The following is a 21,760-nucleotide window of genomic DNA, read 5'->3' as shown; positions in this document are numbered from 1 at the left end:
TTGTTGTTGCACATTTCTATGTGTTTCTTCAGTGCTCCGTACCCTTAGTTTATATGAACGAATCAGCAAGAGGAACCACAAAATAAATATTCTTAGGAGTACGGCATGTAATTTCCCTCAAGTTCAGCAACTGTTTCAAAACGAGAGTGATTTTCCTACAACAAGCGAAAGAAAAGAGAAATTCTGCATAGCTATTACGGAAACTAAACGCGGAAAGCGCCTGTGAGTTTGCCATCTTCTGCCAGTCGAGTGCAAAGGGAACATTTATTTTCGGCGCTGAGAGATCATCAGCCTCGTTTTTGTAGAATGGCGCACTCAACAACTTCGCACACATTGCGCGTAATTTGATGAACATGGGAGCAATGTGTGCACCGAACAAGCTGGCGCAACGATTACGACAGTTGCGAAAGAGAAGGATCTGCTTAGAGCATACGCCTTGAACGAGGCGGGCAATTAGACTAGTCTCCATTATCCCTTGTGAAACAGCGGTTCAAGGATGGTGCCTCACGTATGCACCAGGAAACAACGTACACGAGGCACGCATCAGAGAGAAAAAACATCGCAAGATGGCAGCACTAGTTTTGTATATGTTGATGGGATACTTCCTAATGTCAGAACTAACCCAACGCGCTCACGTATGAGTGCTTGTATAGTGAGTTAGTGTGAGTGTGTGTGTATGTGTGTCACAGTTTTCGCCACGGCTAGTTTGTCATATGACACTGCGTATGGCGAGGTACAACGCAACTCTCGTTAGGTGGTTAGTGAGTGTCTGTCGGTGTCAATACGATTTGCGTTCATGTGCACAGTGTGAAAGGGTGGTTTTCTACGACGTGTTTGTGTGCGTGACAGTGATCAGCTGCTGCACGGAAGAAAACGGCGATTGTTGTGTATGTGTAGTAAAGGAACAATTTTTGCAACAACTACAAGAGCGGAACGTTTGCTCAAATCTGATAATCGTAACAAAAATAACGGCTCTGTTCGCTTCGTATGCCCTTTGTACAAGCGCCTCGCTCCACTGGGAGCAGACACGGCGATACTGCGACCTCGCAGAAGTTTCGCTTCTTGTTCAGAGAACGCACTAAATGTCGCATCCGCTAAAAAAGAAGCGTTTCGAAGGGCTACGCGAAACTCTTGACCAGAGCAATTATAAAGAAAAAAAAAGATCAGTGCGCAAAGCCCCGTTCCTTGTACTATACGGAACACGGAAATCATGAGGACTGTTTTTTTTTTCTTGTGAAGGCGCACTACATCTCTAAGCAAAGCAGTCTAGAGCGGCTCGTTAAAACCTTGACGTCTGCTTCACGCACAAGGTGACAGACAATGGGTGGGAAACTATAGGGTGGAAAAATATGTGGCTTCGACTGCGCCACTCGCTTAATCGGGCAATCCTGTCACTCAAACGAGACGCGGGCGAAATAAAAAGGATGCGCTGTAAATATAGCAGCAGCCGATCACTGTAACCTTCGTTTTATACTTTGTTCGTTTTTCTTTGTTTTCTTTTTAGTACCGCAGCAGCCACGTAACAAATGACGTCGGCAACACACGCGCACACGTCTGCTTCTGCACCCTGTGGCGGGACTCTCGCTGAGCCGTCTGCTGTGCAGGTGGCGTTAAAAAAACGTGCCCACGAAGACGGCTTAGAAGACAGCTTTCAAGACGGCACGAGTGATGGCGATGTTACACCCGGTGTTTTAGGTGGGCGGGTAAGCACGCGGGGCAGAGCCCGCAGTTGTTTCTTGCTATGATGTCTTCCGCGTGAACAGGCTTGCACGCGAACACGCGGTATAGTGTAGTGGAAGATGACGTCTCAATGCGCAAAGGCTGCCAGCCACTCGTAGAGCTTTTGCAGAAGGGATACACGAACAGAGCTTATCTATCAGCGCCTGCAGGAGCGGAGACTAAAACAAAGGACGCCGTAGGTATACTATACGTGATGTGAGGGATGCTAGATGTGCGAAAAAGCAGGCTACTTGTGCGAAGAAAAACGACAAGAAAAGAAAAATAAAACGCCCAGGATTCTTCATGGCTGACACGAGAAGGCGTCGTTCGCATCACTGAAACGAGTACCCGCGTTCCTTTCAGAGAAGACGCAAAACTTGGCTTCGGAACATGAAGAAGAAATCAAGCCGTTGTCGACAGCGATGCACGTAGTGATTAGATCATGTGGCGCTTTTATTTTCTGACACTGGCGGGCTGTGAGAAACTCGCCCGAAGTACATTATCAGTACAACTTTTATTGTTATTGTTGTGTATGGGTAACAAAATATCTTAGCATTTATATGACTGGGCATGCATGATGTAAAAAATGAGCAACGTGTCATGATCACATTTATCACTTTCACGCTGATGGTTACTTCGACAAACATGAATGTCGAGCTTCAATGTACGCAAGTATGCGTGGAAATATTGATGTTTTCATCATTCGCTCTGACTCATTTAGTTTTTGTCTTGGCTTTTTTTACAATTTCGCAAAGCATACCTCAGATTCTCCTTCATTTTGTTTGTTTGAGTTTCGCAATCGAGAATAACACATAGAACACTGACTCTACACATATCTCAACCCAGCATTGCTCTATGAAGCATCCCATATAGACACCGTGCAGAGGGTTCACTCAGCTACCGACACACAAGGCTTAACGTTCAGGTGATAAACAACACGCTTTAAGGCGGACGCGGTCGTTGCGCAGATCTAATAAAAGATGCGTGTACGTTTTCTTGAGGAGGTGTTATACCTCCTCAAGAAATTGTGAGGTGCTAGTGACATGCAAAGCTGGAAAAGAATTGAGTGTAAGGCCTAGGAGGCGACATGCTCTAAGTGACGTCACTGACCTGTACTCGTGACTCGATGAGGTCTAGCCGCATGGCGAGAGCCTCCCTCATGAAGACGTCCGGATAGTGACTGGCCTCGAACGCCTTCTCGAGCTCCTCTAGCTGCCAGCCATTGAAGTTGGTCCGCGTCCGACGACGCTTGCCGCTGCCACCGTTGCTGCTTCCGCCACCATCTTTGTCTGACTCTGCGGCGTCTGCGATACGAGACACGAGACACGCAGTGTTGGGTATCTGCAGTTCGCTCATTAAAGGTTCGTGGTATTCCTACGGTTATAAAAAGATGAACGAAACAGGGAAGTTGATCGCATACTAGTAACAACAGTTCAGGTGAGTAAAACTGTCTGGTATAACAATATCACGTCAGTGACTACAAACAAGAGAACATAGACACGATGCAACTTACAGCACTGCAATACTCCCACAGATCGCGAATCACTAAACAAAACAAATGCAAAGGAAAACAGAAAAAGCACTAAGTTTGAACAGAATCCAATAATACTTGTGACGAGAAGGAATTTTTTTTGTCCTTGCCAGTGAGTTTTGAAACGGCAGTAGAGGAAGCTATATTCCCAATTACGCACGCAACAAAAAAAACTATGGACCATCTCGCCGAAGGAAACCCTGATGGGATTCGAAGCAGCAGCGGTGCACACGGCGTTGACCCAAGTGAAATGGGCGTCGACGCGGGTGCTGGAAGAACATTTTGGAGCGAAACTCAGTGCAGCGTTTACTCGAGTGAATGTCTCTTTGTAACGCAGTGACACGAGAGTTGGGACGCGTCGAAGATGCTTGCGCTCGCCTTCTTTAGCTCGCGTCTCGTCGGTATTACCCGTGTGCCATTTGGATTCTCGTGCACGATCGGTGTTCTTGACTCACACCTCGATGGTGTCACTGGTCTTCCACAGCCGACGCTTGCATTCAGCTTTTCTGGCTCAAGCCTCCTGTGTTGACGTCACTGTTCGCGAACGCGATCAGCTTCACTAACACTCGCAAAGCGGGTGGCAGCCGAGAAAGGTACGCACATACTAGCGGGAAGCATGCCACGACGGCGTCTCGCTCTTCGGCGCAATTACGCCGCAAGCAGCTGCGCGCTATCTACATTCTCTGCGCCGCGACATTCTCTAGGCGTGCGCAGCCCGCGCACCCGCGGGCTCGCGGTTTCTCGACGATATATCGAGAAAGGTGGCGCGGTTGAGCTGATTCCCGCGTGGACAGTATGCTCGAGCGTTGCGAGCGGTGGAGTGGGTGATGTGAGAGAGCACTGACATGTGGTGACCACGCGGCCGGCGAGAGTGAGACGTCACTGCGCACTGCAAGGAGGGCTTCAGCTACTTGGCACCGTTCCGACTCCTGCGACTAGGGGAGCGGTGTGGACGGAGGGACAGCGCTACACAGGCTAGTCAAAGAGCTGCTTCACATCTAAAAAACGTGTATGCCACCTTCTGATGAAGGCATCTTCACCCTGCGTTTCCATCTGTTGGTAAGGTACCGAAGCATGATCACTCTAATCTTCAGTAACGCTGGGTATGCAGCTCGTTCGGGTCGTCGGCGTGCTTCAACCATACACGGCAACGCCACAAGACGAACATCGTGACATAAAGTACTTGTTCAAATAAGCTTTTCCTGCGGTGTCCGCCCGAAAGAACTGACATTCCGAATTGGTGACGCACGACGTTCCACACGCCTTTGGCCGCCACTAATCCAAACATCGTATGGCGAATCGTTTCTTTTTTGCTGCAGTTGGGGCAGACATATACTGTTCTGGTCGGGCGACACCGTAGCATTTTCAGTTTGCTGCGAGTTGTGAAGACACCGCCTACTACTTCCTGTGCCCTCTTTGCCATATTGACAAACAAGTGTACACTCTCTGGTACACCGCGAATAGTATTGATGAATGAAATCTCATAATGTATATTTTCTGCTCATGATTCTCAGCTCTATTCGAATATTCAATTCCTATTGGTATTTCTTTCGCCATCATCATTATTAGATAACTTTTTGATTTGGTTTTATATCCCTAATGAAAATCCTGGGTTGGTGATGGTGGAATCGTTAGTGGATATGGTGGAAAGAATTGTGGATATTGTGGAAATATTAAAGAATATGGTGGAAACTGTTGTGGGCATAATGGCTGATGGCAGCGAGAGTGAAAAAAAAGGTGGCAGATGGTGGTGGTGGTGGCGAGCCAATGGTGGTGACGCTAGAAAATGCCGGCTGATAGTGGCGAGGCAAAACGTGTTTGGTGGAAAGCTTGGTGAGCAAGGTGGATGACGGTGGCGTGATGGAAGCTTGGTGGATGATAGAAGAATGATGAAAAATCACATGATAGTATGTGAAATCGCTTATTTGTAGTGTTTCATTCTTGAATGCGCAGAGATTGTATTTACGGTCAAAAGAAACCAATGCCGTTCATTACACTGTCTAGCAGGTTTATTTTGTTATTGCTGTGGTGTCAACAACGCTTTAACTTTTGTGGACCGTAGCATGGGTGGCCGTGAATGTGTTTACATTTCGCGCACGTACTTACATCACTTTGACATCCGCGATGTGTTTCTTTGTTGTGATGTCTAGAAGACTAGAGGCGTCACTGCGAACATGACAATAAATGTCTAACATTTGCGCACAGTTGTCGACAAATAAGTGAGCTCAAGTTCGAAATTGCCACTTTAAATGTTAGAGCAGAACACGGCGGTCACTTGATGTCGCCACGCTAGAAACGCAACGCTGGCAATTCTTGCACACTATATTGCTCGAGCCGTACTTTTGAAGTTAACAAAGTGCATGCGAATATGCATAAACTTTAACTTTCGACATGCATCGAGATGAGCCCCATCAAATTTGACTTTCACTCTTATGTTTTACCACCATGATTTCCACTGAAGGTTAGTCCTACCGACCAAGCCCGTACAAGACTTATCAGCGCTTCTGGGTTTCAGAATACACAATTTTGACGTGTAAAAATGACAATACAGCACAGGTGTGGCATCATTTAACCCAAACTAAGCCTTTATTATAGTGTAAGGTGTCCACACAAGAAGCGACAAACATCGATTCGACGCGCTTGCAGCACTTCCACCCAATGTACGCATCCCCTCACCGACAGCCACCGGTCGCTGGCAGCTGTCGGTGAGGGGAGGCGTACACTGGCTCTTCACTGGCTTTTATGCGAGAACACAGACTCGTCAATTCGTATGCTTACTGAACCAATATGATAGCATAATGTTTCTGGGGCACTGCAATCCTATTGGTCAAGGCGTTATGTAGTTGTTCCTAACGACAGAGCAACAGCGGTACGCTGGCACGCCTGCGCTGTGCGTTGCGCGAAAAGCATCAAAATCAATTGCGTGGGCGTATCTATACCAAAGGAGCATAGAAGCGTCATAAAGCCTGAAGAGATATCGCCCTTTGTAAGGATCGAGAAACAGATAATAAACTTCGCAGTAACCGCCGCTAAACTGTATACCCGCTGCTCAGTCCACTGGCTTGTCCTTTTTTCTTGTGGTTGTAAATTGTAACAAAAACATAGCGCTGTTGCCATTATAGCAGTGGCAATCATTACGGGCAGCAGTTGTTCGTGTTTATCAAATGTGCAAATTTTAGTAGCAGGTGCACATCCCATCCATCTCGTATAAATGACAAACACAACTGAAGGTTAACAGTAAGTTTGTCAGTTGACTACTTCTTTAACACCCAAGTTCCCATCTGTCAGCGCGAGTGTAAAACTAACGACACAATTGATGAGTGGCTTGAATATCTGGGACCACTTATTTGTATGAAGGAATTCTAGTCACTATGTAACCATTCCGTTTGATACCGCTGTACGTACTGTTTATGCACTGTGTATTATTGTATTATGTGCCAAAGTAAATAATAATAAAAAAAGTCGACGTGGTGCAGTTTTTAGTGGGCTCAGTCGGGAATCTGAAGGTATCAGGTTCGATTCCGCGCTGTCGCATGTTTATTATTTTCTTTACGGGTGCTTTCTTATTTTTTTTATTATTTCTTTAGTGGCAGCTCATGACGGTGATTCTGACACTGCTTCGCGCTCCAGCATCGCCGGCTAGAGCGCGCCATCCACCATCCGCTCCACCATCCGCTCCACCATGCGCCGCCATACACCATGTGCCACCAACTTTTCCAGTACCATAATCCACCAAAGTGGTGGATGATGGAATCGACCATTCCTATGGTGGCCATTTTTTTTAATAGGGATTGCCCATTCGCGCACCACTAACTTTCTCTAGACCACTTTTCAGCACAGCGCCAAGATGTGGCCTAAGACTGTAAATGAACGACAATCTGGGTACCCAAAGTGCCCCTCACTTAAAAACGATACAATATTACCCAACACCTATTCATTTCACTAAACCCATTCAACATGCACAAACACAAGCCGAAGAATTTCCTTGTGGCTACTGCCACTGTGATTGTTGGTTATTTCACCAGAACTTGGCAAGGGTCACTCCTCTTGTGCACCACAATCAGCAGGAATCGGCCTGAGACGACTTTAGTGGTGGAATGCTTTTTCGATATGGCAGAGTCTGTGGGTTCGTGCCACGACAAGGCTCTGCGTATGTGAGTGCGAAATACCATGACCGTGTTCATGTATGCCATGTTTTTGTTCCCAGGCGTTAAGCTTGAGCCGCTGCGTTCCTGATTATAAATGTTTTTGTTTACTCTAAAAACAAGTTTTTTTATTCAACAACACGCTCCTCGAACCTGTGTGCCAATGATTTCAAATATCTTATAGCTGCGTTATATTTATCCTTTGATTTTACTTATCACCTTATTAAATGCGAACCATTTCTTAGCGAACTTCGACGACATTGAGCATATATATATATATATATATATATATATATATATATATATATATATATATATATATATATATATATATATATATATATATATATATATACTGTAGAAAAAGAGGTCGACAAACGTGCGAAAAAACACTAGTCTTACTAACGTTTCGGCAGGGGGGCGGCCTTCGTCAGAATGAATGGTTACACATGGAACACAGGGCACATATATAAGCCGCTTCTTTGCGTATCACACGGCTAAGTCATTATCAGTAGTTTAAGAAACAAGATTACATATCACCAAAGGTACGTGGCTATAGTGCATATACAGCTGAAAACGCGTATCATTATACAATAGTGAATTGGCACGTATTAGATACCCTACAACTTGTGTGGAATGCAACAGGTCTGCAAAATAACAGACTGCGCACGCAGTACCTCACTTCGTCATACGTTCTGCGGGATAATCACAGCCTAAAAGCATTCAGTAAGCCTTTAAAAAGAAAAAGAAGTCCAGAAAGATAAACAAAATCGCAAAGCAGGCAGAGCAAAATGAATGCTAGTAAAATGGTGAAGCGACAAAGGCCACCTACATTATGTAGGTGATATTTAACAATAGGCCAACATCGTGCAAACAATATACACTTGTCAGTAAAACAAAAAGGCGATTTACTAAGGCAATATGCAAGTAATCGTACCCGGGCTCTCGTTCATGCCGGCAAATGGTGCTTTGAATTTATGAATTAAAAATGACTCTTTTACTTCGCGTTCATGGTGGGATTTAAAACCAGATTCCAGTATTGTAGCTATCATGTTACTGAATGAATGACCTGCCTCGGTAACATGCCTTGAAATCGGTAAGTTAGGAAGGGCATGCACATGAACTTTATGATTATTGAAACGGTATCGAAAAGCAGTTTCAGTATGACCTATGTATTGTATATAACAGATTGAGCATTCTAGCAAATATACGACATTTGCAGTATCACAAGTGAAACTGCCCTTAATTTTGAACTTGAAGTTCGTCGCAGTACTGGCTGCCAGTGTTGTTGTGGTCATGTGCGCACACACTTTACAGCGGGGCTTTTTACAAGGACGGCAACCAAGCGTCTGGACGCTATTGCTCTGTCTGGTTTTAGAGGAAGTTAATAAATCTCGCAAATTTTTGCCTCGTCTGTACACAACACGTAGTGGTTCTGGAAACGCTTTTGCAAGGCGTTCGCTCTGCATAAGTATGTTGTGGTGTTTACGAAAAATAGACGCGACGTTAGGTGCCGATGCGTTATGGGTTAAAACCAGGTTAACCTGTGAATGACTATTAGGATTTTTCATGGGGATACAGAGTACTGTACGGTCTTGTGCGTCGGCACGCCTTTCTGCGTCATCGACTAACTTGGGCGGATATTTCTGTTTAAGAAGTGCAGTGCGTAGCTGGTGACAGTTATTATCAAAGTCAGACTGCTCAGAGCAAATTCGCCTAAAGCGTAAGGCCTGGCTTTAAGGTATGCTGGATTTGCAGTGCCTTTTGTGGCTGCTTCGAAAGTGTAAATACCTCTGTCTGTCATTCGGCTTGCGGTACAGTTTAGTGCTTAATTTTGCATTATCGAGACATACTGTGACATCTGGAAAGTTAATAGTCTCTGGTGAATATGTGTGCAAAAAGGATATGGAAGGGTGAGCATTACTAAAGTCCAAAATAAAAGACAAAAGTTCCTCCTCTCCTTGTGGCCAAATCATGAATATGTCGTCAATAAATATTTTATAATAAAAGGTTTAAGCGAACGACCCGACAAGAATTTATTCTCAAGGAATCCCATAAATATATTCGCATAGCTTGGCCCGATCTTAGTACCCTTAGACGTACCACTTACTTGAACAAAATGCACTCCATTGAATTCAAAGTTGTTGTACTGAAGAATCATTTCAAGCAGTATAGCTATAGTCGAGCTATCAATGGACTTGTCGAGAGCGGAGTGATCGTAAGCCTCAACCACGGACCTTATACCATCCAAGTGCGGTATGCTTGTGTAGAGAGACGCAACATCGAGAGTGACAAGAAGAGCGTTGTTAGGTATAATAAGGTTGGTAATATCGGAAAGGAAGTCGTTAGTATCTCGCAGAAATGACTGAAACGTAGGGGGTATCTGGTTTATCAGGCTATCTACGTAACGCGACAAGCTTTCTGTCACGGTACCTATGCCGGAAACAATTGGGCGACCAGGATTGTTGTGTTTATGGATTTTCGGTAACAAATAGAACCTACCAGTTGCCGGACTAAGAGGGATCAGAGAAGCTGCCCTATCATTTAGTTTTTTCTCCTTTATTAATTTTCTTATTGTGCCGTCTAATATCGCTTTATAATTCTCAGTCGGATCGGCCTCGAGTCGCTTATAAAACGACCTATCATCAAGCTGACTGTTCGCTTCAGCAATATATTTGGTCGTGTCCATGAGAACAATGGCACGTCCTTTGTCCGCCGGTTTTATTGTGATGTCGGTGCGTTCGCCAAGGTTTGCTATAGCTTTTATTTCTAGGGTCGATAGGTTGCGACGAAAATACTGGGGTTCATTATAAGCTTGAATGATATCTCGCTGCACTGCTTTAATAAACATGTCCAAGTGTTTGTCACGTTGTGACCCCGGTGTCCAACGTTTAGCCGAGGGTAAAGCGGTTGGGTCGTCAGCGGGAGTCTGCTGATCGGAGAAATATTAACGTAGTCTCATATTTCGTGCGAAGTTGTCTAAATTCTTGTATAATTGAAATTCATTATAGTTAGCACTTGCTGGACAGAAGCTTAAACCACGGGATAAAAAGACTGAGTTCTTTTTTAGATAAGATAGCAGTTGAAATATTAATAATGTTGTCGGGTGCAGGTTTATATGTTATTTCCTTGGCTGAAGATGGGGGCGTTGAGTTTCGAAGTTTTACACCATCTCTGAGCAACGTTTTGCGTTTCTGTGCGTTAGGCTCAGAACGTTTTTTTTTTCATATGCTCTTAGGGACGATGATTCTTCGGGAGAAAGGCTAAACTGATCGAGTAGTTGGCGCTCCCTGTTAATCAGGGATTTCAGGGAAGATCGATAATGGTTTAATACAATGTGTACTAGCTCAAGCGAGGCGTTCTTTAAGGTGTCAAACCACTTCCTCGCGTTGCACTTCGATAGCTTTGATGTTGCTGGCTGTAGACAGAGACTTAAACCTCTAGGCGAAATGGAAGCCGCTGAATATGCTTCTAGAGCAGACACATGTAGCTCGTAACAGACACGTTTCTCGATACATTTCCTAATTATTTGAAACTGCTTAGAACACTTTGAACTCACGGTACTATTTATTCGACAGTGAGTGCTGCAGTCAATTACTCGGTTTTCTTTCTAAAACGTCTGAATATTTGCGTTGAAGTGGGTACCTGGAGCCCGTAAGGGAAACTGCCGTCTTTCGTGGGTCTTGTGGAGCCAAACTGGCTGATGTTCCTGGTGCGGAATTCCTCTGGGCAGAGCAGGAGTAGCATTTCTCGTTCCGGGGCACACAAGGATGATCCGATGACCGCTGGTTGGCGGACGCTGTAGACGTTGATTCGGCGAGCATGGCGTTGCCGCGTGGCTTCTTCAAGATGGGTTCGTTGCGAGAAGAACTGGCATGACCCGGGATACTTTTGGTCGGCCGGCTAGCCCCAGGTTGCCTTTTGCGTGTCTTGGCGGTTTCTGGCGTAGTCTGGTGGCTTCTTTGTGGGGTAAGCCTCGAAATTACTGGGACGAAGACACAGCGTCACCCCAACTATATAAAGTTGCTTCACTTGGGGAGTCGAAGCAAAGCTGGCGTATGTGACTTGCCATCAGCGCGACGCCCTCAAAGCTCACGTGCAGTCCATCGGCTGCCAGTACTCGTCCAGGTGGCAGCCATTTGAACATGTGATCCAAAACACATGTTCGAATGTTCACATGTTCGAATGGCTGCCACCAGGACGAGTACTGGCAGCCGATGAACTGCACGTCAGCTTTGAGGGCGTCGCGCTGATGGCAAGTCACATACGCCAGCTTTGCTTCGACTCCCCAAGTGAAGCAACTTCAAATAGTTGGGGCGACGCTGTGTCTTCGCCCCAGTACCTTCGGGGGCTTACCCCACAAAGAAGCCACCGGACTACGCCAGAAACCGCCAAGACCCGCAAAAGGCAACCTGGCGCTAGCCGGCCGACCAAAAGTATCCCGGGTCATGCCAGTTCTTCTCGCAACGAACCCATCTTGAAGAAGCCACGCGGCAACGCCATGCTCGCCGAATCAACGTCTACAGCGTCCGCCAACCAGCGGTCATCGGATCATCCTTGTGTGCCCGGGAACGAGAAATCCTACTCCTGCTCTGCCCAGAGGAATTCCGCACCAGGAACATCAGCCAGCTTGGCTCCACAAGACCCACGAAAGACGGCAGTTTCCCTTACGGGCTCCAGGTACCCACTTCAACGCAAATATTCAGACGTTTTACAAAGGAAACCGAATAATTGACTGCAGCACTCATTGTCGAATAGTATCGTGAGTTCAAAGTGTTCTAAGCAGCTTCAAATAATTAGGAAGTCTATCGAGAAACGTGTCCGTTACGAGCTACATGTGTCTACTCTAGAAGCATATTCAGCGGCTTCCATTCCGCCTAGAGGTTTAAGTCTCTGTTTACAGCCAGCAACATCATAGCTATCGAAGTGCAACGCGAGGTAGTGGTTTGACACCTTAAAGAACGCCTCACTTGAGCTAGTACACATTGTATTAAACCATTATCGATCTTCCCTGAAATCCCTGATTAACAGGGAGCGCCAACTACTCGATCAGTTTAGCCTTTCTCCCGAAGAATCATTGTACTAAGAGCATATGAAAAAAAGAAACGTTCCGAGCTTAACGCACAGAAACGCAAAAAGTTGCTCAAAGATGGTGTAAAACTTCGAAACTCAACGCCTCCATCTTCAGACAAGGAAAGAACATGTAAACCTGCACCCAACAACATTATTAATATTTCAACTGCTATCTTATCTAAAGAAGAACTCAGTCTTTTATCCCGTGGTTTAAGCTTCTGTCCAGCAAGTGCTAACTATAATGAATTTCAGTTATACAAGGATTTAGACAACTTCGCACGAAATATGAGACTACGCGATTATGTCTTCGATCAGCCGACTCCCGCGGACAATCCAACCGCTTTACCCTCGGCTAAACGTTGGACACCGGGGTCACAACGTGACAAGCACTTCGACATGTTTATTAAAGCAGTGCAGCGAGATATCATTCAAGCTTACAATGAACCCCAGTCTTTTCGTCGAAACATATCGACCCTAGAAATAAAAGCTATAGCTAACCTTGGCGAACGCACTGACATCACAATAAAACCTGCGGACAAAGGAGGTGCCATTGTTCTCATGGACACGACCAAATATATTGCTGAAGCGAACAGTCGGATTGATGATAGGTCGTTTTATAAGCGACTCGGTGCCGATCCGACTGAGAATTATAAAGCGATATTAGACGGCACAATATGAAAATTAATAAAGGAGAAAAAACTAAATGATAGGGCAGCTTCTCTGATCCCTCTTAGTCCGGCAACTGGTAGGTTCTATTTGTTGCCGAAAATCCATAAACACAACAATCCTGATCCCCCAATTGTTTCCGGCATAGGTACCGTGACAGAAAACTTGTCGCGTTACGTAGATAGCCTGATAAACCAGATACCCCCTACGTTTCAGTCATTTCTGCGAGATACTAACGACTTCCTTTCCGATATTACCAACCTTATTATACCTAACAACGCTCTTCTTGTCACTCTCGATGTTGCGTCTCTCTACACAAGCATACCGCACTTGGATGGTATAAGGTCCGTGGTTGAGGCTTACAATCACTCCGCTCTCGACAAGTCCATTGATAGCTCGACTATAGCTATACTGCTTGAAATGATTCTTCAGTACAACAACTTTGAATTCAATGGAGTGCATTTTGTTCAAGTAAGTGGTACGTATATGGGTACTAAGATCGGGCCAAGCTATGCGAATATATTTAAGAGATTCCTTGAGAATAAATTCTTGTCGGGTCGTTCGCTAAAACCTTTTTATTATAAAAGATTTATTGAAGACATATTCATGATTTGGCCACATGGAGAGGAGGAACTTTTGTCTTTTATTTCGGACTTTAATAATGCTCACCCTTCCATATCCTTTTCGCACACATATTCACCAGAGACCATTAACTTTCGCGAAGTCACAGTATGTTTCGATAATGCAAAATTAAGCACTAAACTGTACCGCAAGCCGACTGACAGACAGAGGTATTTACACTTTCAAAGCAGCCACAAAAGGCACTGCAAATCCAGCATACCTCACAGCCAGGCCTTACGCTTTAAGCGAATTTGCTCTGAGCAGTCTGACTTTGATAATAACTGTAACCAGCTACGCACTGCACTTCTTAAACAGAAACATCCGCCCAAGTTAGTCGATGACGCAGAAAGGCGTGCCGACGCACAAGACCGTACAGTACTCTGTATCCCCAAGAAAAATCCTAATAGTCATTCACAGGTTAACCTGGTTTTAACCCATAACGCATCGGCACCTGACGTCGCGTCTATTTTTCGTAAACACCACAACATACTTATGCAGAGCGAACGCCTTGCAAAAGCGTTTCCAGAACCACTACGTGTCGTGTGCAGACGAGGCAAAAATTTGCGAGATTTATTAACTTCCTCTAAAACCAGACAGAGCAATAGCGTCCAGACGCTTGGTTGCCGTCCTTGTAAAAAGCCCCGCTGTAAAGTGTGTGCGCACATGACCACAACAACACTGGCAGCCAGTACTGCGACGAACTTCAATTTCAAAATTGAGGGCAGTTTCACTTGTGATACTGCAAATGTCGTATATTTGCTAGAATGCTCAATCTGTTATATACAATACATAGGTCATGCTGAAACTGCCTTTCGATACCGTTTCAATAATCATAAAGTTCATGTGCATGCCCTTCCTAACTTACCGATTTCAAGGCATGTCACCGAGGCAGGTCATTCATTCAGTAACGTGATAGCTACAATACTGGATTCGGGTTTTAAATCACACCATGAACGTGAAGTAAAAGAGTCATTTTTAATTCATAAATCCAAAACACTATGTGCCGGCATGAACGAGAGCCCGGGTACGCTTACTTGCATATTGCCTTAGTAAATCGCTTTTTTGTTTTGCTGACAAGTGTATATTGTTTGCACGATGTTGGCCTATTGTCAAATATCACCTACATAATGTAGGTGGCCTTTGTTCCTTCACCATTTTACTAGCATTCATTTTGCTCTGCCTGCTTTGAGATTTTGTTTATCTTTCTAGACTTCTTTTTCTTTTTAAAGGCTTACTGAATGCTTTTAGGCTGTGATAATCCCGCAGAACGTATGACGAAGTGAGGTACTGCGTGCGCAGTCTGTTATTTTGCAGACCTGTTGCATTCCACACAAGTTGTAGGGTATCTTATACGTGCCAATTCACTATTGTATAATGATACGCGTTTTCAGCTGTATATGCACTATAGCCACGTACCTTTGGTGATATATAATCTTGTTTTTTAAACTACTGATAATGACTTAGCCGTGTGATAGGCAAAGAAGCGGCTTATATATGTGCCCTGTATTCCATGTGTAACCATTCACTCTGACGAAGGCAGGCCCGCCTGCCGAACCGTTAGTAAAACTAGTGTTTTTTCGCGCGTTTGTCGACCTCTTTTTCTACCGCATTTTCCACCGGATCCATTGAATTTCACCCCACCATATATATATATATATATATATATATATATATATATATATATATATATATATATATATATATATATATATACGCCTACTTATCTCTCTATCTAGCTAGCTGCATACTACTTTTAGCTCTCCTGGCCGTTTCGATAATGGTGTCGATACCAAACTTGGTATGGCATAACATGACCTTAGACGAGCATAAGTGACTAATCGTAACATGCAAATCATGACATGGACGCATGCTCCTGCAGCTCTTGCGGTGGTTACGCTCACATGGCATGTTGCAAAACTGGTATGATATGACATGATTGCATAGCGAGCACAAGCGACAGACACCAACATGAAAATCATGACATCCGCGTCATGTAACAACATGTCTACATGCCAAGCTCATGATGCGCTCGAGGCTGTTTCGCGAGCTTCTCATGTACGAAATTTGCTAATACGGTGCGGGAATGGATGAGGAAGGTGCGTGACTGGTGCAAACATGTTAATTATGAGATGCGTGTCATGTAACAACATGAATACATGCCACGCTAATGATGCTCTGGCGGCCGTTTCGCTAGCTTCAATTATGCCAAATTTCGTACTACGAGACGTGAATGGATGATGAAGTATGATACTGGTGAAACATGATAAACATAAGATGCCTCCCATGTAACTACATAACCACATGCTACGCTTATAATGCGCCCGCGGCCGTTTCGCTAGCTTCACATGTACCAAACTTGGTATTACACAACGGGATTGGACGACATCGATAAATGACACATACAAACGGAGACGCTCCCTGGATTTCGTGCCGACCGGTTGTGCGCCCGCGCGCTCCGCGCGCTCGCGACCTTCGGCGTCATCGTAGCTCTGGCCGACTGGGCTGGCCCTACGTCATCTCCTGTCGCCGGCTGTCTTCGGTGACAGCGCAGCTCTGACCTACTGGACCTGCTCTACGCCATCTACAGACGCCGACACCATCTCTCGCAAGTGTACCCCGTCCTCGGACTCCAGTGACCGTTTTTCCATCTTTCCTGTCTCTTCTATCCCCTCAGTTTGTTGTTGCTTCTTCTTCCTCTTTCCTATACTTTTACCTCTACCCTTTTATCCCTCCTTACCCCCATCCCTTTGTGAGCTCTGTGGCGGTGTCGCTCACTGAAGCAGACAATAACGGGGCTCACTTTTCTCTTCCTTTCTCTCAAGAACCACTCCGACACATACAAACATGATAATCACGACATCCGTGTCATGTAACAACATGACTGCATGCCACACTCATGATGATTCGCTAGCTTCACACATGCCAAATTTGGTATTACATGACGTCAATGGATGACGAAGGTATGTGACTGGTGCAAACATGATAATCATGAGATGTGGGTCATGTGAGAACATGAATAGATGCCACAGTCAATTCGCCAATACATTTTGACATGACGCGGTGCGCGTGCTCACCGCCGTTCATATCGACACGTCATGCCGGCGTTGCGACGCCAGGCGCCGGTCCTGCCATAAACTCGCAGGCACGCGCCGCGCTGCGTTGCTTTGACGCACGCGCGTTTGAGCGCGTCCGGCGTCCCTCCGTTACGAAAAGAGGGAGAGGCAGTGCTGTCTGGGAAACGCATCGGCCCGAAATGCAGCATGCCGCATTTCGCACCGGTTGCAGTCAGGCCGCGCCGGCGGACGCTGGTCGCGCCTGGCGCCAGACTATAGTGCTCGCGCTTTGCTAACGTAGAGTCACTGTGGCCAGCGTGCGCGCGCGTCAACGCTACAATGAAGTACGTAGGGCCCTTCGTGATGCGCTCACGGTCGTTTTTTTAGCTCCACATATACCAAATTTGGTGTTAAGTGACGCCAATAGGTGATGAAGGTATATAACTGGGGCAAACATGATAATTCTGGCACGCGTGTCATGTAAGAACATGACAAAATACCACGCTTATAGCGTGCTCGCGGTCGTTTCGCTAGCTCCACATATACTAAATCATCACGTGACCTGAAAAGATGACGAAGGTAAACGACACATCCAACCATGATAATCATGACACGGAAGTAGTGTACGGCATAATTTACCTTCACCTCGTGACTTGGTGCTGATTTCAAAGGGACTTATCAACCTTTCTCATTCGTGCTTCGCATATCATCGATTCCCATTGTACGTGGGATCTGCCAATTTTTTTTCCATTATGGAAACGTGCGTCAACGAACTCAGCGGAACGTGAATAATTCCCGAAAGCGCTGTTTTCTTCGCCCAACAAACCGGTTTGCTTCCGGCGAAAATAATCTCTGACGCTGTGCAACACGCTTTTAGAGCGCTGAGGCGTCGCTACCTGTCAATCAGGTGTCCTGTCCACGCTTTAATTTCTAAGTGAAGGTGAAGACAGTTCTTGAAGCTCACTCCCTTTTATTATGATACGACGCGGATCAACTGCTCGTTTGAAAGGAAAAGTGCAGCACCTCAATATGATGTGTCGAATTTGACAGATGACTCATTGCGAAGCATAACTAGGCGCAGCAACCTGCTGCACACAAATATGTACTGCTTCGAAGAAGGGTAATCTTAACACAAAAGATTAAGGCGTTCATAAAACAAACAAAATGACATAGAAAACAAAGAGTGCGAACCCCTGCGAAATACTGAGTATTAATATATATATATATATATATATATATGCGCCTGGAGGCAGCCGGCTGTTGCAAAGGCGGCGTGTCAACGTTAAGCAGGAGGTTTTTCGCCAATCATTACGGACGAGAACGACGGCGTTCACAAAGAACGTCGTGAAACAAACACGTCTGCTCTCGTTTTTCGGCAGCTGCGTGCCTCGGTCAGACGACCACGCGTCCTCTGCCACCTGCTAGGCGGCCATTTTTCAAGCAAAAGACAAGATATCCATCATCCTTACTTGTACGCTGCCATATCTCATTACGTATGAATTTATGAACATTATTACGTCATTCAGATCACGCTTTAGCGCCTTGCGGGCCGCTCCCACGTCAGAACAAAAAGACCAAGTATTTGTGCTGGGTCGCGGGCCTGATGTACTGCCAATAACTGATGTTCGAGTCCGGAGATGGTAATAGCACCCTCTCATTTGGACGGCGTGATGACTTTACCGAACATGGGGCACCGCCACAGCATCTGTTCTAAATAACCTATATCATTGCAGAAGAAACACGTATTAGTTGGCTGTATTGCTGGATAAATCCTGCGCTACATAGCGCGGAGTTAGGGTACGCCCAGACTTGAAGAAGCCTGAGTGTCAGAGGCTGAGGTCTGCTTAGTTTTCTGTGTGGTGATGGGTATTGTCTCCGCGCCAGATAAAAATGTTTTATCAATTGGTTATACACGGTTAAAGGTTCCCGATTTTTCAAAACGTCAGCTCCTCCACCCCCCCCCCCCACAAACAGCGGCGTGGTTTACCAGTCCTCGCGCTTATCATTACGTATGATAAACTTTTATTGCGCCTAACACAGCTTGCGTCATCTATCTTCATCAAAGTTCCGAAGCAAGTTCTGGTTGTTAATTTTCCTCCTGCAACAATGCTGCTAAAATCTTCGCTCAAGTAGTGCGCCTCAATATTAGTTGGCAATTTCCTATAATGAAACGGTCACGCGTGATCTACCAAGAGCATGGAAATGCCACAATTCATTAACGCTTGTTTTGCTTTATCTGCGTTTCAGCTCATGATGTAATAAGAAAATATTTCTACAGATCACTCTTCATTTCTTGAATATCATGTGTTCTTCTTCACTGACAGTATACCCGCATTTCAGTGTATGTGGAAGAGAAATAGAAAGCTTTTGAAATCCTCGCTCAGGGGTCCCGTTATACATTCTGAAGACGCCGAAGTTTATTTATGTTCTCTACCATCGTCGAGAGCATGTATTTGCATATAAGCTGCACTATTGAATCGATTAATCAAGGACTGAATTATTCGGCGTGCCCACGCTAAGCTTGCCGTGGTGGAACAGCCGTTAAGGTTTTTGGCTGTTCTTCCGAAGGTATGACGGCTTCTAATTCTGCTGTGGCTGTCGCCCATGTACCTCGATTTCGGCTCATGTCGAAGAGGCTCATGTGGTCGAAATATTTGAAGCCTGCAGCGATTACATTAGTGCTATCAAGTTTTCGGATAATCGAGCACTCAGTCAATCGATCACTCGGTTTATTTTTCAAACACGCCTTTTTACTTTCAAGTTCCGGGATTATTCAGACACTTCTTCTTTCATATTCCTTTCAATGCTGCAAAATAATTCAATAAAAAATTGCAGATAGCATCATTTGCATCCAAACATATTATAATTTGCTCAAACCAGAATGGTAATTGAGCACAAAGATGTACATCTACTGCAGTTTTGGTATTAACCCAACAAGTTAACAAAGCCTTGAACAACAATAAGATAGCCGTCGCAGTTTTTTTAGACATAAGAGAAGCTTTAGATTCCGTCAACCACAACATCATGTTAAGTAAGCTTCATGAGTATACGGTTTTCGAGGCAAAATTCACCAGCTTCTCAAATCATACCTATCCGACCGCCAGCAACGAGTAGTGATGAATGGTGTCGAGTCCTCTACTCAATCAATAGTCTCTGGGGTACCACAAGGCTCAGTTATTGGACCCACTCTTTTTTTCCCTTTACGTTAACGATTTTCCCTCCATCCTACTATATTCAGAAGCTTTAATGTACGCAGACGATACGGCACTAATCTTTGTTGGTGACAGCTTAAGAGACATCGAAGATAAAATTAACGAAGAGTTACAGAGAGTACAAGTATATTTTAAACGAAAGCACCTAAATATCAACACAGAGAAAACTAAATACATGGTCTTTCACTCTAGGAAAAAAGAACTCGACTTTGCAGGTTTCAACTTGGTTTTAGATGCGGCACTGCTACAGCCAGTAGCCTCGTTTAAGTACTTAGGGGTCTTGTTTGACTCGCACATGAACTGGAAATCGCATATAGAAAAGACACGTTCCAAGCTAGCATATGGGCGTCCCACGCTACTAAAAGCCCGTGAATGTTTTGGCGCATCGATTTTGCGCATCCTATATTTTGCATTCGTGCACAATCACTTGAGCTACTGTATAGCATCGTGGGGCAGTACATATAAAACTCATTTGAAATGTATTAGCCGCCTGCAAAAGAGGGCAGTCTGGATTATTACATGCTCAAACAGGACGGATACTGCAAAACCACTGTTTCAAATGATGCGTGTACTTCCACTGGACTCTGTTCACGTTTCTAGTGTTGCTGATATAGTGCATGGAATAATAAAACGTGATGACCCATTCCCATTAAGCACCTTCACGTTACCCGCGCGCTGTACAAGAGCTGCAGCGAATCACTGTTTTAATTTTCCGGTAGCCAGAAATGCCTACGGTCGAAGGCTCATAGAATTTCACGGCGCTCTCATATGGAATGCGATACCGACTGATGTGAAAGAGGCTAGAAATTTTTCATTGGCCATGAAGCATGCACTTCATGCGAACTTTCCAAGTAATACGTCTGCATAGTCATTTAGTATCATTATTATATTATTATTATTATTATTATGATTAGTATTATTCTAGTGCTATTATTATTCTGTGCTATAAGTAGCTATGTTTCTTTGTATAGTTCAATCATGTGTTTTTTTTTGCTTTTTTCGTCTATTTTAAACATTGTATCCAGTTTGATGTCTTTTGTCGCTGTGTAACCGCTTGCGCAAGTATGTAAGTATGTCACACAATTGGTCCCTCTACTAGCCAATTAGGCTATGGGACCAAACAAGTGTTTGCGAAGTTTTTTGTTACATGGATGTGAAAGTTACAATAAAAAAAATCGTGAATGTCACTGGATTCAAGGTTTCTACAAAAGCTATTCTTTAGATAAGCTGTGTTAAGCAAACGTTTCTTTCAGTGACATTGGTGTTTTAATTATTTCTCATAACTTGAAACCTCTGTCATTCAATGAGCAACATGTCTTTTTTTTGACGTTTAAATACAAGAGCAATGCCATTTTTGACAATGTGTTTCCAGAATGATACTGAACGCAATGTTCAGTATCATTCTGACAATTCTATTGGTCCCTTCAAAACCTTAAACGAGCAATGAACGAAGTTATTCAGCCAATAATTCAGAATGTAGCTTTTCTCGACGAGCTCCCGAAATTAGTGTTTTCCTATGTAACGATCGCGTGATTTCTGGTTTCCTACCGAAAGTAAGCCGTGATAAGATCTGCTCCGTGGTTTAATATTCATCTCCAATACCATCGAACTCCCGAAAACAAATTTGGAGCTTGACGGCCCTAGAACAAACCTGGCGTTACAAGCAAAAAAAAAGCAAACAATGGTAACAAAAGAGAAAGGTAGTCAATTGAAAGAAAGGGATGAGCTGCGTCTGTTGCA

At 44.7% G+C, this 21,760-nt stretch overlaps 1 protein-coding gene across 1 annotated transcript in view; it reads right to left on the bottom strand.

Annotated features, from left to right (window-relative positions):
• Positions 1–21,760, bottom strand: part of LOC119184696 (uncharacterized) — a 233,019-nt gene that overhangs the window by 88,720 nt on the left and 122,539 nt on the right. Inside the window, exon 4 of the mRNA XM_075870148.1 lies at positions 2,830–3,023. Within this exon, the coding sequence (XP_075726263.1) occupies positions 2,830–3,023 (194 nt within the window). The remainder of the gene's footprint in view (positions 1–2,829; positions 3,024–21,760) is intronic.

Source organism: Rhipicephalus microplus, chromosome 7, assembly GCF_043290135.1.
Source record: "Rhipicephalus microplus isolate Deutch F79 chromosome 7, USDA_Rmic, whole genome shotgun sequence".
Classification (NCBI taxonomy): domain Eukaryota; kingdom Metazoa; phylum Arthropoda; class Arachnida; order Ixodida; family Ixodidae; genus Rhipicephalus; species Rhipicephalus microplus.
The sequence above is the reverse complement of the archived record's forward strand: the minus strand, read 5'-3'. Positions and strand labels throughout refer to the sequence as shown.